The 20,202-nt window shown below is 49.5% G+C and overlaps 1 protein-coding gene across 2 annotated transcripts in view; it reads right to left on the bottom strand.

Moving 5' to 3' along the window:
- KATNIP (katanin interacting protein) overlaps nucleotides 1-20,202 on the bottom strand; it is a 195,221-nt gene that overhangs the window by 117,518 nt on the left and 57,501 nt on the right. The window contains exons 5-8 of one of the 2 annotated variants that reach the window (XM_038539987.1): nucleotides 16,725-16,894; nucleotides 14,873-14,970; nucleotides 4,979-5,110; nucleotides 620-763 (exon numbers count right to left, since the gene is read on the bottom strand). In XM_038539987.1, coding sequence (XP_038395915.1) covers nucleotides 620-763; nucleotides 4,979-5,110; nucleotides 14,873-14,970; nucleotides 16,725-16,894 — 544 coding nt within the window. The remainder of the gene's footprint in view (nucleotides 1-619; nucleotides 764-4,978; nucleotides 5,111-14,872; nucleotides 14,971-16,724; nucleotides 16,895-20,202) is intronic. The other variant, XM_038539988.1, reaches the window with a different exon arrangement.

The raw sequence follows: 20,202 nt of genomic DNA on the forward strand, positions 1-20,202 counted from the left end.
TCCCAAATAATTAAATAAAATCTTAAAAAAAAAAAAAAAAAAAAAAAGGAAAGAAAACACCTAGCACTTAACTCACAGGGGTTTTTTTTTGTTTGTTTGTTTTTTAATTTTTATTTATTTATGATAGTCACAGAGAGAGAGAGAGAGAGGCAGAGACACAGGCAGAGGAAGAAGCAGGCTCCATGCACCAGGAGCCCGATGTGGGATTCGATCCCGGGTCTCCAGGATCGCGCCCTGGGCCAAAGGCAGGCGCCAAACCGCTGCACCACCCAGGGATCCCAACTCACAGGGTTAATGCAAGAATGGATGTTATGCACTCAACATAGTGCATAGCAATTTTTAGGTATTCACTTAATATGAGCTTCTACTATCTTTTTTTTTTTTTTTTGAGTTTCTACTATCTTAAAAAAATATATCATTAAGTCAAATCCCATGAATGTTATTTTAAATCTAGTGGGTGGGCCTGAGGTTTTTGTTAAAGCCAAATCCTGCTGTTATCTGCATCATCTTCCCAGGTGTAGATGAAGATGCTCTCTAGGGGCCCATCCTACCACCCAACTGCTTGGCTATGGCAGAGACCCTGGCCCTTTGTGGGGTTACAAGGCGAAATCCATCTTACCATTACATCCTGAATAGTTAAGAGGATCCTTTCTTTGTCTGTACTGCTTGCAGGGTCTGAGCATCCGTGTGCGTTTAGAAGGGAGAAGTTAAAATCACAGGGTGGTTGGAAGGATGGAAGTCTGTCAGTGGAATACTTGGTGCCCTGGGGACAAGCAGACAGAATGGGTGTAAGAAAAGCAACTTCTGTCCCTGAAGACATGCTGGGGTCCCTCGTTCCCTCTGTTAGTCTCCATGCTTCCTGTCTCTCTCCTCACTGTCACTCTCTGATCTTGCTCCCAAGGCTGATCTTGTCAAACCCATCCCTGCCTCACCCATACCACGGCACGCACATGCTAAGTAAATGGACTGGAACTCAAACTCAGGCCACTAACAACCTTAGCACTGGCTGAGTGAGTACCAACTGAGTACCTGTGTGGAGATGTGGCCACCACATCTTGAATAAAAAAAGGTGGGATTGTCAAAATACCGTGGATGGTATATAATCATATCTATGTGAAAATAACAAAAAATAAAGGTGAGGCACCAGGGTGGCTCAGTTGGTTAAGTGTCCAACCTTCGGTTTTGGCTCAGGTCATGATCTCAGGGTCATAGGCTGGATCCCTGAGTCAGGCTCCATGCTCAACGAGGTCTGCTTGGGATTCTCTCTCTCCCATTCCCTCTGACCCTCCCCCTGCTCTCTCTCTCTCTCTCAGATAAATAAATAAATAAATAAATAAATAAATAAATAAATAAATAAATAAATATCTTAAAAATAAATAGTGCTTACTCAGAAGTTATTTATATGGCCATCTAAAACAGAAGTACCCAAACAATGGGATGGCCCTAAAAACGATCCTTCATTTTTTAACCCTCACCATTGGCATGAATGAAGGAGGGCTAAAGGGACATGCTGCCAGGCTCTGCTGGGGACCAGAAGAGGGGCAAGCTGCTCCACTGGGGGATGCTTGGCCAGCGATGGCACAATAGAATCTTTGCCGTACCCACAGGTGGGGGAGCCATCATGGGCCTCGGCAGAGTCCACGTGTGGCAGATATGATGGGGGCACACAGCTCGGGACTGGTGTTTAATTGTGCATATGTGTTAGCAAGTAACAATGACTTTAAAACACTGAACTGCAATTGCAGGCAGATCACTGTTCACCCCACTCCAGGGTCCATAAAATAGAGGGAAACTCAGAGAAGATACCTAAATTTGGGTACTTCCAATGACTGGGAATGGGCCAGGACTGGAACATTCCAGATGAACTACCTCTACTTGGATATAATCAACACATGCATATAACGAATACAAGAAATCTTTAGTCTAGGGGCATGTGGGTGGCTCAGTTGGTTAAGCATCTGCCTTTGGCTCAGGTCATGATCCAGAGGTCCTGGGAGTCCTCAAGTCAGGCTTCCTGCTCAGTGGGGAGTCTGCTTCTCCCTCGCCCTCTGCCCCTCCCCAACTCATGCTCACTCTCTCTCTCTCACTCTCTCTCAAATAAATAAAATATTTTAAAAAAGAGAAATCTGTATTCTGGATGGGTGTATCCATCTCTGATCTCTGGGGCAGTGGGATTATGAAAAGATTTATTTTCTTTGTATCAGTTGAATTTTTTCATATAGACTGTGCATTATCAGGGGGAAAAAAAGATATCTTACTAATAGAAAAAAGTGTGCACTTTGTCTCATTCCTGATACATAAATGGGGCCCTATTATCCACTGCAACACAAAGCCCAACATGACTAGACCCAGCACTTTGGCAGAACTCTCTGGAAAGAGGTGTCCTCCTTTCACAGGAGTTCCAAAGCTGCTCAAAACCCTACGGTGGCTTCCCCTCTGACTCAAAGTAGAATCCTTCATCTTTACTATAGTAAAGGGCCTCAAAGCCCTGGGCCATCTGAGCCTTGGCCTTACCTCTTTTTCCTTACCCGCTTGCTCACCCAGCTCCCAGACACACTGGAGCCTAGACACACCTGTCCTCCTGCCTTGGGGCCTCCACACCTGCTGCTCCCATGCCTGGCATGCTCTTCTCCACATGGCTCACTCCCTGGCTTTCTCGAGAACTGCTCACATAGCACCTCATCAATGAGAAGGCTCTGCCTTGCATAGAACATGACCCCTGCCCGTCTTTCTCCAGCCCTTTCTCCGATAAACCCTATCACCTGCTGGTATATGATACCTACTGGTATTGTCTGTTTTATCTTCAGTGTATAGAACAGTGCCCAGGATCTGGAATAGAGACCAGGGCTCACGCAGTGCACACACCTGTCTACGGGGGCGGCTACTCCTCAGCTCCAGCTGCCGCTGTCATGTAAGGATGGGGCTCCCAAATATTCGTATTTCTCAAGACAAGCCCCAAATTCACATTTTGACATGGAATCTCCTGATTCTTAAATGTCAACTAGTAATTCTTTTCAAAAGCACCATGCACATCAATGGGCCGGAGGCCAACCGAGCATGTCTGCGGCATGCCTGTCTGTGAACTCGGAGCCGCCAAGAAATTGAAGATCACTAAGGGTACGATTGAAGGCGGAAAGGCTGGTGTGCTTCAACAGTGAAGGTCAGATGCAAAGTACACACGCCGGCACACATTTCCTTTTGCTCCATTTCAGAGCTGCGCTTGCAAACAGTGTGAGGTGGCTGAGTATATTTAGCCACACGCCTTTTTCCCCCCCTCTACCGTTCAGATTGCATCTCTTACGGCTTCTGCCGTGGCCGAAAACCGACGTCACCATTTTACTCTTTCACTTAGCAGGAAAATAACTCCGAGGGGAAATTGACTGTGAAGCCTTACAGTGTGCCCCCTCAAGATGGGGAGAAAAAAAGGAAAGAAAGAAATACAATCAAGCACTCACGGTGGAGAAAATGAAGCGCTGGCAAGAGCAGGGCGATGCTGATTCAGAGCACGCGTGCACACAAGAATGCTAATGGGAGCTTTAATAGCTCGTGAGGGGCAGGCTGCCTTGTGCTGCAGGGAGCTTGGGAGCTTGCAAAGGAAGGAATATATGTTCATTTAACGGGAAGTACCAAGTGGCCAAGGGAGAAGAAGGGAACTACCCCACTTCCCGCGTGCAGGGTGGCCACACATTCTCTGACAGGGGGCCTGGCTAGGACTGTAACAGACTCAACTTGGCTACTGACCAGCCCCCCAGACTAAGAAAGACAATGGCTGTTTGCACAGACATGTGCTCAGATCCTAAGCAAGGGACCGTTCTGTTGATTCAGAAGTGTGTGTGTGTGGGGCGGGGAAGGTGGGTGTTGAAGGCAGTAAAGTCAACACCACAATTCTGCCTACTGTAAAATCCCACTTCTAGGGACTAAGTAGGAAACAAGGTCATTGGGTTAGTCCATAAAGAAGGGCTTCTTATTTTTCCCCCCAAGAAGACAGAATTTCCAATATATTGTTGGACTTTTGTAGCCAAGATGTGAAACAAAGTGACCCTTTGCTCCTTACCTGTCCTTTCTTTATGAGCAAAGAAGGACATAGAAACAGGCAACACCACCAGAGGGATGTTTCCTGGACAATATTCTCACTGCTTTTATGAATCATGTGTATTTCTTAAAGGTAGGTTTTTGGTATAGAAGTGGCACATAGAAGCAAGATTTTGTTCTTTGAGGGAGGCTGTTGAATCTGCAGCCTGGACCCACAGGTGAACACACACCTGGTGAATAGAGCAGGGGTTGGCTTAGGGGCCTGACTTTGTCCTGCTGCCCTCCGATAATTTTGCTTCTACATAACCATGGAGATGATTTACATGCTCATTCTATGTGTAAAAGCAATGCCTTTGGAATGAGATCCAACCGTCCACGCTCACCCTTGCCAGGTTTCATGGTCTAGTCTGCCCCACTGCCCCTTGTTCCACACCCCCCGTCACTCATGCTGTGCCTGCACTGTCTCCTTAAACAAGCCCAGCCTCATGGCATCTGTGCATGCTGGTCCCTCTGCCTGCAATGCTTTTCCCATCAGGTTTCAACTGAAATGTCACACTTGAAGGAAATCTCTCTGCTCTCTCTGCCATGTCCAATGCTGCCCTCTTGACCACACTATCCCATCTCCCCGTTTTCTTCATACAATGTGACAATACCTGAAATTATTGTATTATTATTTCTTGGTTTATTCTTGTCTATTGCGTATCCCTGCACCCCACCCCTCACTTCGCCCTGAACATCATATTATATGCTGTCACTGCTTGGGGTTAGACACCAGCCTTATTGACACCTGGACCCTGGGTGCCTAGCAGGGCATCTAGCCCATGGTCTGGGTGCTCATTATAGTGAACGCGAATGTCAGAGTGATGGACCCCAGGGGCAGAAGGAAGGAGGGAAGGTCGCAAAGTGTCCCACGTGCCGCTGTAGCACAAGCCGAGGCCAGTCCTACCTGTGGTCGGTCCCCAGAAGCACCCTTTGCCTTGATGGTCTCATCTCCTCCTGGCTCAAAATCTTCAGAATAGTCCAGAGGTGGCTCAATGTGAAGCCGTGGGCCAGCTTCCGTTCTGATCTGCACAGATTTCTAGACAGAAAAAGATTGTTTCAGACGTGATGGAACAAACAGCTCGAGCCCTCTGAGGGGTGAGCATGGCAGCGGGCTGACCCCGAGGTCATTTGTCCTGGAACAGCAGCAGTCGTGCTATGAGGCACACCAGCCCCGCACCGACTAGTGTGGGCTGGTCGGACGGGTGGCGCCACCTCTGCCCTAAAGTCTTTACGGCTTTCTACTGCGCAAAGCGTGTTCAGAATTTTTTAAATCAACTCTTTTTGGTTTGAAATACTGTTATCAGTAGAATCTTTTTTAAGGATGAATTAATTAGTTAATTACTGGATCCCAGGACCCCAGGATCACGACCTGAGCTGAAGGCAGATGCTCCACCACTGAGCCACCCAGGCGCCCCGTATCAGTAGAATTTTAGTGGGTGATAAACTTTCTCAAATTGGCTTTGTGATCCAATAAGTTTAGGAGACCCTGGATTTTTTTTCCCCCTGCAGGACTTCTCGGGGCTGGGGCCAGGGTGACAGTAGCGAGGCACCATGGGAGCCACATTGAAAAGAGGGGACTCCCTCTTGAGTGTCCTGCACATGCACGAATCCACAAGTGAGGGCCTCCTTACACTTTCTGGGCTGGCCTCACTCTCCTGAGGCCTGGCTGCTGGGAGAAAGAAGAGATCTGCCAAGCCAGGTGTACTGAGTTTATTACTCTGCAGAGGGACAGTGATTTAGACCATGCTTTTCCCCTCACACCGTGGGTCAGAAGCCTTCATCCCTGTAATACTCAGCATCGCCACAAGCTTAGTGGACTTAGCTGTTAGCTTGGTGAGGAAGAACATGATGCTGGAGCCCAACTGCCCTGCAGGAGTCTCACTGGTTAGGACTGAACACCTTCCTCATCCACAGGCACACTGCTTGCCCCATCAGCGCTTCCACACCGAGTGCCAAGTCACTTAATGCAGAGGCCTCTGCTCACTTAGTCCTTGTAGACTCTTCTCAGGGGGAAACTGAGGCACCAGGCTACAAGCCTCTCACTAAAGGTCACACAGCCAGGAAGCCGCAAAACCCCAGCAGTTTGGCTCCTGGGGCCTTGCTCTAAACCGGGGGTGGGTCAATGTTTGCTGTAAAGAGTAAGTATATTAGGTTTTGCCAGCCATCTGGTCTCTATCACAGTGTTCAACTGTTCTATCATAGCTTGAAGGCAGCCACAGATAATGCCTAAGTAAATGGGCACGGCTGTGTCTCCAGAACACTTAATTTATAAGAACAGGCTGTCGCTGGATTTGGCCCAAGAGCTATAGTTTGCTGATGGACCCCAGTACTAAACCACCATGCTGTACTGCCCCCAATAGGCATGTGAAGAATAAATGTGCCCAGTCTGGGCTACAGTGGCCTTTGCAGAGAAGAGAAAGAAATTAAGATCTTTCCTGAGAATATCTAACACTCAAAAAAGTAGGCAGGGGCTTGGCTATAGATCATTCGAGAAAAAGATCTTGGGGTAGGACCTCGGTGGCTCAGTCGGTTAAGTGTCTGCCTTTGGCTCAGGTCATGATCTCAGGCTCCTGGGATCAAGTCCCCGTATCAGGCTCCCTGCTCAGTGGGAGTCTGCTTCTCCCTCTGCCTCTCCCCTTGTGCTCTCTCTCCCAAATACATTAAAAAAAAAAAATTTTTTTTTTAAGTCTTGAAAAGAAAGAGTAAATAAGAAGAGGCAGAGAAAGGCAGGGAGGAGACAGAGGGGCGGAATGAAAGTGCTCTGGGAGATTTTTCCTTCGCTAGGCCATCCAGCTCTCGGCGATGGCCCGCTCTGCTCCGGCTCCAAGTGTGGCCTCGCTGCCTCCCAGGCTGTGTGGACTGGCTCTCAGGGCATTTCTCACGGCAGCAGCAGGGGGTATGGAGGGTAAGTAGTACACCGAATACATAACACCTGGCCAGGAGATCCCTGAGAGCTTTCTTGCCTCGGGCCAGGATGAAGTTGTAAGGGCTTTGAAGTTCATCTCCAAGATGGATTTTCTACCACAATTCTGGGGAGGGCGGGCTCCTCCTTCCTCCTCAGGAACCATTCAATAATGCCCAAATGCTGAAATAGAGACAGAAAGAGAAAAGGGAAAGAGAGAGAGAAGAGGGAGGGCATGAAGGAGGGAGAGAGTGAGGGGGAAATGGGGGACGGGGCAGGGGTGCAGAGGGAGAAGCACCAGGCATGGGGCACAGCCTGTCGCCCCCCCCCCCCCCGCCCCAAGGTTTCTGTTCCTTTCTCTAGAAAGGGAAGGCTTGGACTAGGACCTCACTACTCCCTGTGTGGTTGGTCCGCGCACCAGCAGTACTGGCTTCTCCTGGGGAGTTTGTGAGAAACGCAGAATTTCAAGCCCCATTTTAGAGCTAGGGATGAAAATCTGCATTTTCGCAGGAGCCCAGGTGACTTGTATGCACACTGAAGTTCCAGTGGCGTGAGATCTATAAAGTTCTGGGGAAGGCTTGGACTAGGACCTCACTACTCCCTGTGTGGTTGGTCCGTGCACCAGCAGTACTGGCTTCTCCTAGCACTAGGTGCTAGTGTTGCCTCTTGTCCCTCATGTGCTCCCTTGTCTTTTGGCAAAAGCACCCTGATTTTCTTTTGGGAAATCCTCTCCCTCCCTCCTCCCAATCCAAGTGTTCACATGGAACTGAGTCTATGGATGGCCGGAGCATAGGACAGGCCCAGCTGATCTGAACATTAGATCCTCCTGGCCCAGAGTGACTAGCTGATTGGTTCAGGAGAGCCAAAGAGATGCAATAGCAGGGTGACAGAATGGAAGATGGGAGCTGATGGTGGCCATCCTGGTACCACAGAGAGCAACATGGGGAAAAGCAGAGTTGAGGGATGGAGAATAAGCCCTGCTACACTGTCTGAGCACCTGGATCCAGCCATGCCTGAACTGGGCATTCCCACTGGGCAAGTGAAAGAGCTGGCATTAATGCAGCTCTGCTGGTCTGGTCTGAATTATAAATACGGGAAAGACCTCCAGGGTTCGAGGAGGAGAGCCCAGGCAGATCTCTCTTCTCTACTGCTTTCCCATCCTCCCCTTCCCCAGAAGTGTCCATCTCCCTTCCTAGGAGCCTGGCATGACTGCTTGCCTTGCCAAAAGGCCAGGAGCAGCAGGCATTAAGGCACTTAATAAGCAAGTTCTTACTGAATACTGACTGCATACAAGGTTCTGGAAGCATGTCAAGATAGCAAAAACTGTAACCATCAATGCCCCGGCCTTAGGGAGTTCACACAGCACACACAGCAGAAGAACATGTTTAGGAAGCAACGTTTGACAAAATTAATGTGGTCCAGAAAGAGTTTTAAATGCTGAGTGGGTGCCTGAGAGGGGAATAAATAGTCTTCCATCTGGCCTGCCCTCCCACCTCAGCCCCAGTGAGGTGCCTCTGCCACCACTGGAGGAGATGGGGAGCCGCCTCACCCACACGAGGACGCCCACCTCCCAATAGGAGCACGAGGCTGGCAGGTTCCAACCCAGCCCCCAGGAGGCGCCCGCTCCCTGCCTCCCACCTTCACATGCTTGCAAGGATGATGCCCGAGCTCCTGGCTGGCTCCCCGCTTGGCACGCTGCTTTACCCGGAGTGGGTGTTTGCAAGTGGCTGCTCTCTCCTGCCTACTTGCAGCGCCCAGACCTGGGTGACCCCTGCAGTATCACCCACATACTGGGACAGGATTTAAAAGTCCTGATACCCATACACCCATTTTCCAGTTTGCCAGCCCGAGACCAGCTTTTGTCCTCAGCCACACTCAGCCCAATGCCATGACCAGAGTTACCTGTGTGTATCTCCTGCCCTCCCCCCTTAGCAAAGTGTTCTAAGAGATGTGCACTCAAGCTACTGTCAATTAGAAAGAAAGATCAAGGCTACGGGTTGCCCTGTATGGTTGTTCAGGTTGTACAGTATGTAAGTGGCTCCCTCTACAGGTAGGAGAGCTCCGAAGACGCTGACAGGCAGGTTTGGAGTGGGGAGTAAATCTACCTTACTTGATAGGTTCTTCCTGGATTCGGATTCCTCTGATCTCTTACAAATAACAGCGCTCGACACTCTGATGGTCTGTGTCGTGCAAGGTCTCTGTGAAAGCTGATGCTTTATGGGTTGTTTCATTTATTGTCCTCACTGCAGGGGTTCTCAAAACTCAGAAACAGGAAAACAAAGGAAAGGGCTTCACGTTTTTACTCATGGGCTTTCCTGGAGGGTGATTAAGCAAGCTGCCTTTGCCCACCACAGGAAACCGGATACAGGGATACAGCGTTAGAGCCAGAGCAAAGCCTTTGCTTTAAATTGCAATGAACTTGCTTTCCGGGCCTTTAAGAAAGGCCCACCCCACAGTAAATTGCTGAAAGGCCAATCCCTTCACTACCAATTTAATGCTAAGAGCCGATGACGTTCATCAAATCTGACAGCATTTTGGTAAACGAGGGCTCTGTTGATTAGGCTGCTGTCCACCCAAGTATTACAAGGCTGAGGAAGCCATAAATCTTAATCCACTGATAGCAGGAGAAAGATCCAAGGCTGAGAAGTGGTGGGGGATAAAGGACAGTACCAACCAGAGACCATTTATCACCTCCAGCCCAGTCCACGATGCATGAGGCGGCTCGGAAGACAACACGGCGCTGCCATTCGCCTCTGTGGCTCTCCCACCGTTGGAGGGTCCTAGGAAGGGTTTTACAGGTGCAGCCAGTCAGGCTCCAGACCAGTGTTTGTATGACTCATGACCTTCTGGAGCTGGGATCCTGGGGCCCATGTGTCTGAGGCAGCCCCTTCTGTCAGGGACATCTCTACCTGAAAGTGCTTCCTACTTGCCAGGCAAGATCCTAAGAAGGGAGGTTATTCTACTGGAAGAGATGAAGGTCTTGGTCCAGGTCTCTGGGAAGGTGACATGTGGTCCACGGGAGTTTAGAGCGACACTCAGAAAAACGCGCAAGGAAGCCAGTTGAAGAGCAAGGAAGCCAGTTGAAGAGCGCAGGGAGGCCAAAGGGAGGGAGCTGTGCTGGCCCGGGAGAGGCTGGGACTGCAGGGTGTGTCCTGCGACCTCTGTGTTCCCTACCTACCGGGCTGTGGTCAGTGCTGAAACACCAAGCGCCTGTGTGGCCCCACCTGTCCTTCCTGCTGGCTACAACCATATAGGAGACGCCCCAGGACTGGGACAGGGCTCTGGTACCTCTCCTGGCAGAGTGGCTCTTAAGAACTAGCCACCACTGGCCACTGGGGATCCTGCTGCCTTGACCACTGCTCACCTCTGGCTGCCTCCAAGAGCAATGAAGCTCACCCAAAAGAGTGAGATCAAGATTGCCTTCCTCTCTATCCTCTGTACCCCAAAATCTGTCTCCATGTACTTTCTACCAGGGAGAAATTTTCTATGTAACTCTACTTCTTGGGGCGAAAGGAAACCCAACAAGTCCCTCCCTCTTCCTCCTGGCAATAGTGCAGTTGGTACATTGGGCCTATCTACTGTCCTGGATGAGAAGCTAGGGGCCCCAGGCCCTGCTCCAGGAACATCTCGGGGCAGGCAGGCTTTGCATCATGGGGCCTGGCCCTGCCTCTGATCACATCCTAGCAAGGCAGGAGTGGGCATCTGGTCCAGGCTGACCAACTGAGATTCAGATGGTATCTCTCCTGGACAACTTCAACAAATACTGAAAGACCACAGGGATGACATCCTGGGGATGGGTGGAGTCAACAGAGGTGATCGGGGATTCTGGGGGCTAGGGACAGAGATGTGAGGTGGAGGCTGGGGGACAGAGAGACACAGGCTGTGTCATGCTAACAGGGTGGGAGCCTTGCTTCAAAGACTCCTGCCTTGTCTTCCTATAGCCACTTGGCCCTTTGGGCATCCTGTGACATGTAGCAGCCGGGTACCTTCCTAAAACATGAGCCCAAACACATAACTCTCCTATTGAAACCCCCCCCCCCCAGACAATTCGTCACAATTAAAATGAAATCCAGGGGCGCCTGGGTGGCTCACTTGGTTATGCATCTGCTTTTGGCTTAGGTCATAATCCTGGGGTCCTGGGATTGAGTCCCACATTGGGCTCCCTGCTCAGTGGGGAGTCTGTTTCTCCCTCTCATTCTCTGCCTGCCACTCCCCCTTGTCTGTTTTCTCTCTCTCTAAAATAAAGAAAGAAAATCTCAAAAAAAAAAAAAAAAAAAAGTGAAATCCAAACTTCTTCCTGGGATCTTCCAGGCACTGGAGACCCCCGCCAGAACTTCCTGGAGCTGGCTCTGCTCGCCCTCAGCTGTCAGGTCAGACGTGGCCCCCGGGGAAGCCTTTGTTGCCCACTCTCTCTAGATCAGCTCTTCCCCAGATTCTGGTCCATCTCATCCCACACTCTTTTCTCCCATGTAGCACTTGTTTCTTTGCTCGCTTGCTTCTGGCCCTCTGCCTCCCCACCCACCCCCGGTAGACTTGAGCTCCAGGAGAGCAGAGCCCACCCTGTTTCACTCAGGGTGCTGACCCCAAAACCTACAAGCAACCACGCTTGCACTGCTGCTCAGCAGAGAGCACAGAATGAACAATGGACAGAGCAAGTGAAGAAACATCCCAGAGCGAAGGGCCCTGAGGCCTCCAGGCAGAGCCACCATCAGCATCCACCCCCTACCAACTACAGCAATGGTCAGGACTGCTGACTGTTTCCTCTGTGCCGAGCACGGCTTGACATGCTCCGCAGACCCTGGCTCGTTCAGTCCTCGTTAACCACCCTACCAGGCAGTTGCCATTACCAACTCTACCTGCAGGTGAGGAGACAGGCACCAGAAGTTGAGCAACTCATCCATGGCCACACTCCTGGGAAGGGGTGAAGCCAAGACTTTGATCGACAGCCGCTGGGTTCCTGAGTCTGTGCCCTCACTCACCTCTCTGGACTTGTCTGTGCCCCTGCCACCGGGTGCTCCTACTTGAAGCAGCAGACGGCCCCCGCTGACAGACCCCTGTGACACACACTGAGCACGCATGGCCTCCTGGCAGCCCCAGGAGGTTTACTGATGATGAACGCAAAGCTCAGAGGCTCAGAGAGGTCACACCACCAGCTCCAGGGCACACAGCCAGTAGGCAGTTTGACTCCAAAGCCCGTTTCTGTCTCTCCAGGAGCCACGGGTTCTGATAACAGATGGCAGCTGCCACTCAGGCTCAGCTCTGGGGCTTTAAAGGGGGTGGTACAGACTGCATCAAATAGGACCATTTATACCCAGGGCACCGGCCACGTTGCTCTGCTAATGGCTGCCTGGCAGGGAGCGGAAGCCCAGCGCGAGGGCCAGATCTTTCCCTTTTTCCAGCGAAGGAGGAATCTAGCTTTTTAAAAATATATAAAAACTTTTGAATTTAAATGTTAGCAAGTGACTAAGTCTTTTTAAAACTGTGTGAGTCCAAAAAACATTCTCTGGGGGACAAGTTCAGCCCACAGGCCGCAAGCTGCTCACTCTCAAGTCCGGCAGGCCAGTCCTCTGTACGCTTCAGACCTGGTTGTTATGTCTTCTGTGCAGGCTGGGCAGTCCCCAAGTCTTCAGAGCTGGGGCTCCCAGGGCAAGAACTGAGCCTTATCTGATTGTTTCTACCTCCAAAGCCCCACACAGTGCCCAGCCTGAGGTAATAAATGCTTGCTACATCAAAATTAAAAGATGATTTCTTTTGGGATGTGGCTTCTAGTCCTCGCACCACTTCTGAATGCTCCCGGGTTTATCCATATCAAGGGGGAGTGGTCCCCAAAGCATGCCATGTGGCTGGAGCAGAGTCCATGCAGTAGTGGGAGAGGGGTGGGCTGACCCCCCAGGACCCCTTCCACTTTCCTCCTAGGGTGCCATTGCATTCAGTAGAGGCCAGAAAGCCAGTCTGTGTTTCCCAGATGCTTTTTCACTAGGGATTCTGGATTCTGCAGCCGATCAGATGGCCTCATACAAGGGAGGGAAAGTAGAAGTGAAATGGAAAGAAGGGGACACACACTGGCTGATGAGCATGGTGATGGAGGCGGCGGGTTTTCAAGTGTCCCTCCTCGGGCCAGATAGGTGTGGGCCATGTTGCTGTGGCAGGCATCATCTGGGGCCAGTGGCTGTGGCGGTGGCCACCTGGCTCCTGGATGACAGCTAAGGTGATACATCCCTGAGGCTGATCTTCTACCTTTCCCACTGTGTCCTAGGCAGCAGCTTTCCTGGCAGGCTGTGCTAGAAGGCTGGGTACCATTCCTGGGGGACCCCGCTAGCTCCTCCTCTTGCCACCCAGAGACCTTACAAGCACCTGATTCCCTGCATTACGTTCATCTCTGATTAAAACAGCTTGAGTGGTCTCTACGATTAGGCACTGACTGACCCCTGACTGATATGGTGCAGAAGGACAATTAGAGCCTTTGTGGCATCAGGAAGCCAAGAAATCAGCCATGATTAGGGCCTGTGAAGTGTGGGACCACAGGGAGAGGCTGGGGAGGGATGCTAATTAATCTCAGGCCAAGTCTTTTAAATTGCACAGGCTCTGGGGCCAGCCATTAAGTCACAGTCTAAGATGCAAATACGGCTCCTGATAATTGAAGGCACTCAAAACCACAAGAAGGAGGCTCTCAAGTGGGATGTGGAGAAAGGCCTCCTCAATGAAAAATTAACATTCATTGCTGGGGACAAGAGGAGGCCTCTAGGCTGTGTGCCCTGGAGACCTTGCTCATCCGCACTGAGATAAGGCTGTGGGAGTCAGTTGGCCAGGAACACCCTTCAGGGCTTAATCACAGATCCACAAACACAGGGAAGACCAATGGGTTTGTGTGTGGGGGTCATGGGTCTAGGGTTCAAACCTCCCTTAGTCACCATGTGATCCTGAGCAGGTCACCTCTTCTCACTGGGCCTCAGTTTCATCAGTGGCACAATGAGGACAGTTAGCAGACCTATGGGGTTATTGCAGAGATAGGCCAATAAAGTTTATGGAAGTGTTTCCTACAGACCCACATGTACAGCACAGTGTACTTCCCAATATGGGTGACCGCTGGATTAAAGAGGATTAGACACCATTGCTTAAGCGTCACCTCAGACCCCATGGATCAGAATCTCTACGGGTGGGGCTGCCCAGGTGACGTGAATGTGCTGTGGGGGCTGAGACCCACTGACCCCGGCCCAGCAAGGTGTGAGTAACCAACCACCAGGTGAGGACGACGCAGGCAGGAACACAGCACTCAGAGCAAAGCTCTGGGCTTGAGTTCTGAGGCTGTCACTTATTAGTGGTTGGCCTTGGAAAGCTCACTTCGCTTTTCTGATCATTCACCTCCTTGGCTTCCTTAAAAGAGGAAGAACATTGGAACTTGCCTTATAGGTCTGCTGTAAGGACAAAGGGGAGGAGTCATGTGGGAGCTTAGCCCACACCTCGTACCTGGTTGGCACTCAAAAATGCAAGCTGCTGGCATCAGCAGCACCCTGACGTGGCATCTTAGGTCTGTGGGAAAGGGGGCTTTGTCTTCTTCACCCACTGCATCCCTGGCATCGAAGAATGTGCCAGGCACATAGTGGGTGCTCAAAGAAAGACAGCTGTATAAATGAGTCACCATGATAGGATTGTGAGTCCATCTTGGGGTGGCCCCATCCCCTATCTGGAAGGGAGGATCATGCCACAAGAGGGGGCAGGAGGGTCCCTAGGCTCCCCCAACTCTCAAGGGCCAGCACTACACGAAGAGAGGACATCAGTAGGGTGCCCAGCCAGACCATGAGAATTCTCAGTGCTTGGATTATATTTCTATTCCCACAATGACCCTGCTCCTTATTCTAAAGCTATATGTCTTGACTCTGCCCTAGGTTTCCAGACCTGGTGCCATCCTCGGCGTTGGACTTTGCTGGGGGCTGTCCGAGAGTTGCGTCTTAAAGCTTCCTCTGCTTCTCGGAACAGGGTTCTTTGTCCACCATCTGTACCAGGGATGAAGGAAAGAGTCTCAGTGAGGCACCAATGACAAGTTCACACCCAAGGAGGATTCATGACTTCCACTGAAAATGCACACTAGTGTGCCCAAAGTCTTGTATATGAAGTGAGTTACTATAGTGCTGCTGATAGCAGCAGGGCATTAGAAAACAGCCAAATGCCCAGGAGAAAGGGAATGGGAAGTAAGTCACAGCTGAATGGGGCAGGTCTATATACAAAAGGAACAATCTCCGAGATATGGAAGCAGGGTACACGTGGTATGTACTACAGGCCAGCATTTGTATAAAAGAGGAGAGAAGGGAGAGAGATTTGTTGAATGAGTGAAGGTATTGCTGGTGACCCAAGTACAAAGACTCCTATTACCTGCACCTCCTTGAAACCTGGACCAAGAAAGGCCTGCTTTTCCCAACTAGTAGCAGGTTGGTCTGATTCCTCCTCCCCAAAAGCTAGGAGAATCATTCCATTTCCCTTGTTGCCCTGGGGGCTAGGAAGCTCATGCTAAACTCTAAGCTGAGTGGCCGTGGGTCTCCTGGAGGAAGGTTTTGGGACTTTGCTTTCTCCTTTTAGCTTTTTGTTGTTTTGACTTTTAGTGTCTACTAATGGCTTGGGATGGTTACTATACCCAAGAGTAAGGCAATGAATCAGAACAACACGAATCAAGATTATTGTGCAACGGGCATTTAACATTTCATATATTATTTAATCTTCCTGGCAAGCCTACAAGGTGGGACTAACTATTCCCACTTCATAGAAGAGGAAACTGAGAGTCAGAGAGGGCCCGACTGCCAGAGGTCTCAAAGCTAGACAGTGGCAGAACAGAGTTCAAACCCAGCTCTGCCTCATTCCAAATGCTCTTCCTATAATTTGGTAGCACACCAGCTTCTCAGACAAAGTGGCCTGCCTTCAAGGGTGCCCTACGGATGGGTGCCCTTGTCAGTTCCATTTAACAGAGGAGGAAGCAAAGGCCCAGAGTAACATGGCCAAATTGGGACCCGACCCCGTGTGCTCTGTCACTTCATTCACTTTACCACCAGGTCATTTCTGGTGCCTGTACTGGGCTAGCTGCTGGTGTGCTCCTGTTCCACTTCACAGACTCTCTGAGCTTTTAGTGCAGGACACATGGGATCGGTTTAAAGTCTGTGGAGTATGGATTAACTAAATTCAGAAATGAACAGTGGAATCAAATATCACACAGGGTTAGGTACTGAAGTGAAGACACAGCCAGTGAAAATCGAGTATAATTTAAATTATTCTAGACATTTCCTTCAATTACTGGCACTACGAAATGTAAAAGCCGGGAATTTAGTGCTCTGATCACCTCTGCCCTTGGGTAATGGAGGCCAGGGCTAAGTTTTAAAAGGTATAAAAAGGGATTTCTCTCTCTCATGCACACACTCCTGCTCTTTTCTCTCTCTCTCTCTTTTTTTTTTTTTTTAAGAGAGAGAGAAAGTGCACGCACGTGCAAGCATGAGGAGAGGCAGAGGGAGAATCTTAAGCAGGCTCCATGCTCAGCACAGGTCTGACACCGGGGCTTGATTTCACAACCCTGAGATCATGATCTGAGCTGAAATCAAGCGTCAGACGCTTAACCAACTGGGCCACCCAGGTGCCCCAAGTTCTCTTTCTGCCAAAGTGGGTATAGTTAACTAGCTACTTGCTGGTAAGTTTATGTGCATGGGATAGGACTCCACTGTCCCAAATTTGTCAGTGTGTGGCTGGGCCCAGGGGGTCCTGTGCTCACCATGTGTTCCCTCGGCATGTGAGGCACTTCTGGTGAAGTCAGAGTGGACAGCTTTCCGGGGTGATGTCTTCAGCTCAGAATTGGCCCCATTGACGTAGACAGTGAAGCCCTGCTCCAAGTGCTCCAATCTCAATTGCATGGGGTCCTTGGTTTTCAAATGCTTTAATATCCTGGAAAAGAAACGATTCCTTGCTCCTTGTTATGTGAGCCTGGGCTGCCGCCCACCCCCATGCGGTGAGAGAACCGCTGCTCTGATGGGCAAAACGTCTCTAATCGGAGGCCGGGTGGCGGGTGCCCAGCTGTTCATCTACAAACAGCCTGTAAGAGGCCCATTACACACACGGAAAAGCAGCAAGGGGGAGATGGTTTCAGGCCCTGCAGGGGTGTTTCTGCTTTCGTGCTGAGGTTCAAACGCACGTTAGCGACAACGCAGGCACACACCGACCTCACCCCGCGGTGGCTGAGACATGTGTTAGCATTGCCACCACACAGCCTGGGTTTCCTGGGATGACCCCAATTTCATGCATCTCCACCTTGTGTGGATAGTGTTAACTTCTCCAGAGTATAACAAAACATGGGGTTAAGGATCTTAGGTTCTAAGCCTTTGCAAGAGGTTTCATAGAACATCTACAAATCAGAAAACATCCTCCATCACACCAGGCAGACTGACTTTTTCCTTCAGTAATAAATGTGTTCTCCAAAGCTCACCCCTGATATCTCAAATGTCATCATTTTATATTCTGATGCAGTGAAAGAATATATCAAAGCAGGCATTCGTTCAAGATTCATGATATGATTATCACCTTTTGGCTAAAAGGGTCTTGGCGTGAACATGGGTGGACCCCTAGTTCAAGTCTTCTCAAAAACCCAACCTCACTCCTCAGGCTCCATCCTTGGCCAACTCCTGATATGGCCAGTACCATAATCAGTGGGCAGCATCCTCGCCAGCCCCTCCGGAACCACTCCCATCTGTCGCCAAATCCTTCATTGTCTTTACAAACACCTCCATGCACCCCCACATCAATGAGATTTATTTCCACACAAGAAGAAATACAGACAACCAGCCCGCGTGGCAACCAGCATGCATCTTCTTTGTGATTAAACACATCACTACCAAACTGGCAAAATGCAAAATTTTAAACATAATTAGTAATCACATAAAGGGTGTGTAGTAAGTGCCAAACTCTGTTCTACCTGCTGTACTGATACGGTAGTTGGTTCTTGTTATTCGTGGTAGTTTTATTCTATGAAATCACCACAAATGCTGAGTTAGCGAATACCGAAACTTTGTCCCTAGGGGAAAATACAGGATTTGGTTCCTGTGAGCCTCTGCCGCAACACTTCATCAACTGATCAATACATAACCTTGCTGTGTGTTTCTGTTTAAAGGCACTTTATTTAATACATAGTTGATACACCTCACAGGCCAGCAGTGGCTCTAACTCAGGCCTGAGGGAAGCCCACCCAACACATTTGGGTATTTTCTGTATTTTCTGCGTAGAGACAATATAGTCTTCTTGCACTTAGAAACACCACGCGGTACTTCCGCACTATGCCTGGGGGCCAGTTTCAACAGCAAAATCACCACTAAAAAGCATAAAAATGTGTAAAACATGGCACTAAGTATATTGCAAAAAGGACACTTGCTTATGGAATAATGGCTGAAATAAGAAGAGGGAGTGTTCCCTTCTTCTACCAAAGGTGGGAATGTGCATGTTGGGCAACCAAAAATTTTTGCCATCCTGCACATGTCTTTGAATGCCCACAAAGGCATTGCAAATACTGACGAATAAATTTTAGTGAATAGGTGAATTCATATTTAGGGAACCTATGAATTATAGGGATTGACTATATTTAGACATTAATCTTCCCCAACAATCCTATGGGGTGATTACTTTTATCATCCCCATGCAATAGATAAGGAGAACGAGACACAGAGAGGTTATGTAACTTGCCCAAGGTCACACAGCTGGTATGGTGGTAGGGCAATCTGGCTCCAGTCTTCACCACAACAAAGACAACCTCTAAAGTTAGTGAGATGACATTGAAACTGGCAGACTTAGACATTGCTGGTAACTCACAGGACCTTCTCAGAAGTAATATGAAAATAGGGAAAATGCCATATGCTTGGTCTTCCCCTGGTAAACCCATTCCAGCAAATCACTTTTGACTGGGAACGATGTGTGGTTGTAACAAAACCCTGAAGGCAACCCAAATGTCCAACACCAGGGAAATGGAACCTGGGATCCCACACAGCTGAGATCATTACGAAGAATCTGTCCAAACGTGAGGAATGGCTTGTGATTGGTAGGGGGTGAAACAGATAGAATAAAAACAGTGCATGTGTGTTTATGTACAAAATTGGAAAAAAGTGTGTTTGTGGAACAGGAACGGAAGGTGATAAATGTGAAAATCCAATCAGTTGTTGAGGTAAGGTGGTGGCATTATGGGTGATTTCTTTGTTTGTTTTTTAAATGTTTCTTTGGCTGTTGATACATCCATCTTTTCAACAATCCTGGCAGGAACATTTATTACAGACTTCTTATCTCCTGCCGGCCTTGGAAGCCTGGGAGTTGATTGTTGGGCGGGCAACAGCATAAAACAGAAGGAAAACACAAGTAACTAAGAGGTGCTTTCCAAACACAGCGATAGTTGCCCTCTCTGGAGCAAACAATCGGAGGCTGCAGCAGGCAGCAGCAGGCCCTGGGGAGAGAGAGCGGGGAGCCCGAGCCCCGGGAGGAGCACAGAGAATGGAAAGTCTGACCACCCAGCCACAGGGCGCCTGCCTCCATCTCCCTCCCGAGACCGCCCCGTCTCTTGATGCTGCCTTGGTGGTTACGGTGACATCCCGCTACCGGCGTTCTGGGGCTGGCACTCCGTCGTGTGTGCTTCTCTTTAAGCAGAATGATTTATGAAAATGTGGATTTATGAAACTGATAAATGAGGAGATAATTATCCAGACTGTGAAAGGGATCGCTAAAGGAACTCCCCGACTGCAGCTGAGCTGTCAGTGATACGCATGTGGCATCAAAGAGAAGTGGTGTCTTTTTTTTTTTTTAATTGATAGCCTGCTTTGCATAAAAAGCAGCCCTCGGTATATGGGATTCAGAAAAATCAGACATGGTACCCGCCCTGTCGAAGATGGAGCCCCTGCCCACCTGGTGCCCTTAACACACACACTCTACTTTGTTACGGGTCTTGCTGGCTTCAGAGCACGTGGCTCACTGCCTCATCCTAGGGGAGACTACCTGTGTGTCTGTTTATTCTCCCTTCCTACCATGGGAATCTGACCCCTGCATATGGTTGGGGTCAGTGCTGAGGGTGAGGAATGCTCTTATGCCTCAACTCTGGAACAAGTGGTTCTTTTTTTTTTTTTTTTAATTTTTTAAAAAAGATTTTATTTATTTATTCATGAGAGACACAAATAGAGAGAGAGGGAGAGAGGGAGAGATGCAGGTAGAGGGAGAAGCAGGCTCCA

This window comes from Canis lupus, chromosome 6, assembly GCF_011100685.1.
Source record: "Canis lupus familiaris isolate Mischka breed German Shepherd chromosome 6, alternate assembly UU_Cfam_GSD_1.0, whole genome shotgun sequence".
NCBI lineage: Eukaryota > Metazoa > Chordata > Mammalia > Carnivora > Canidae > Canis > Canis lupus.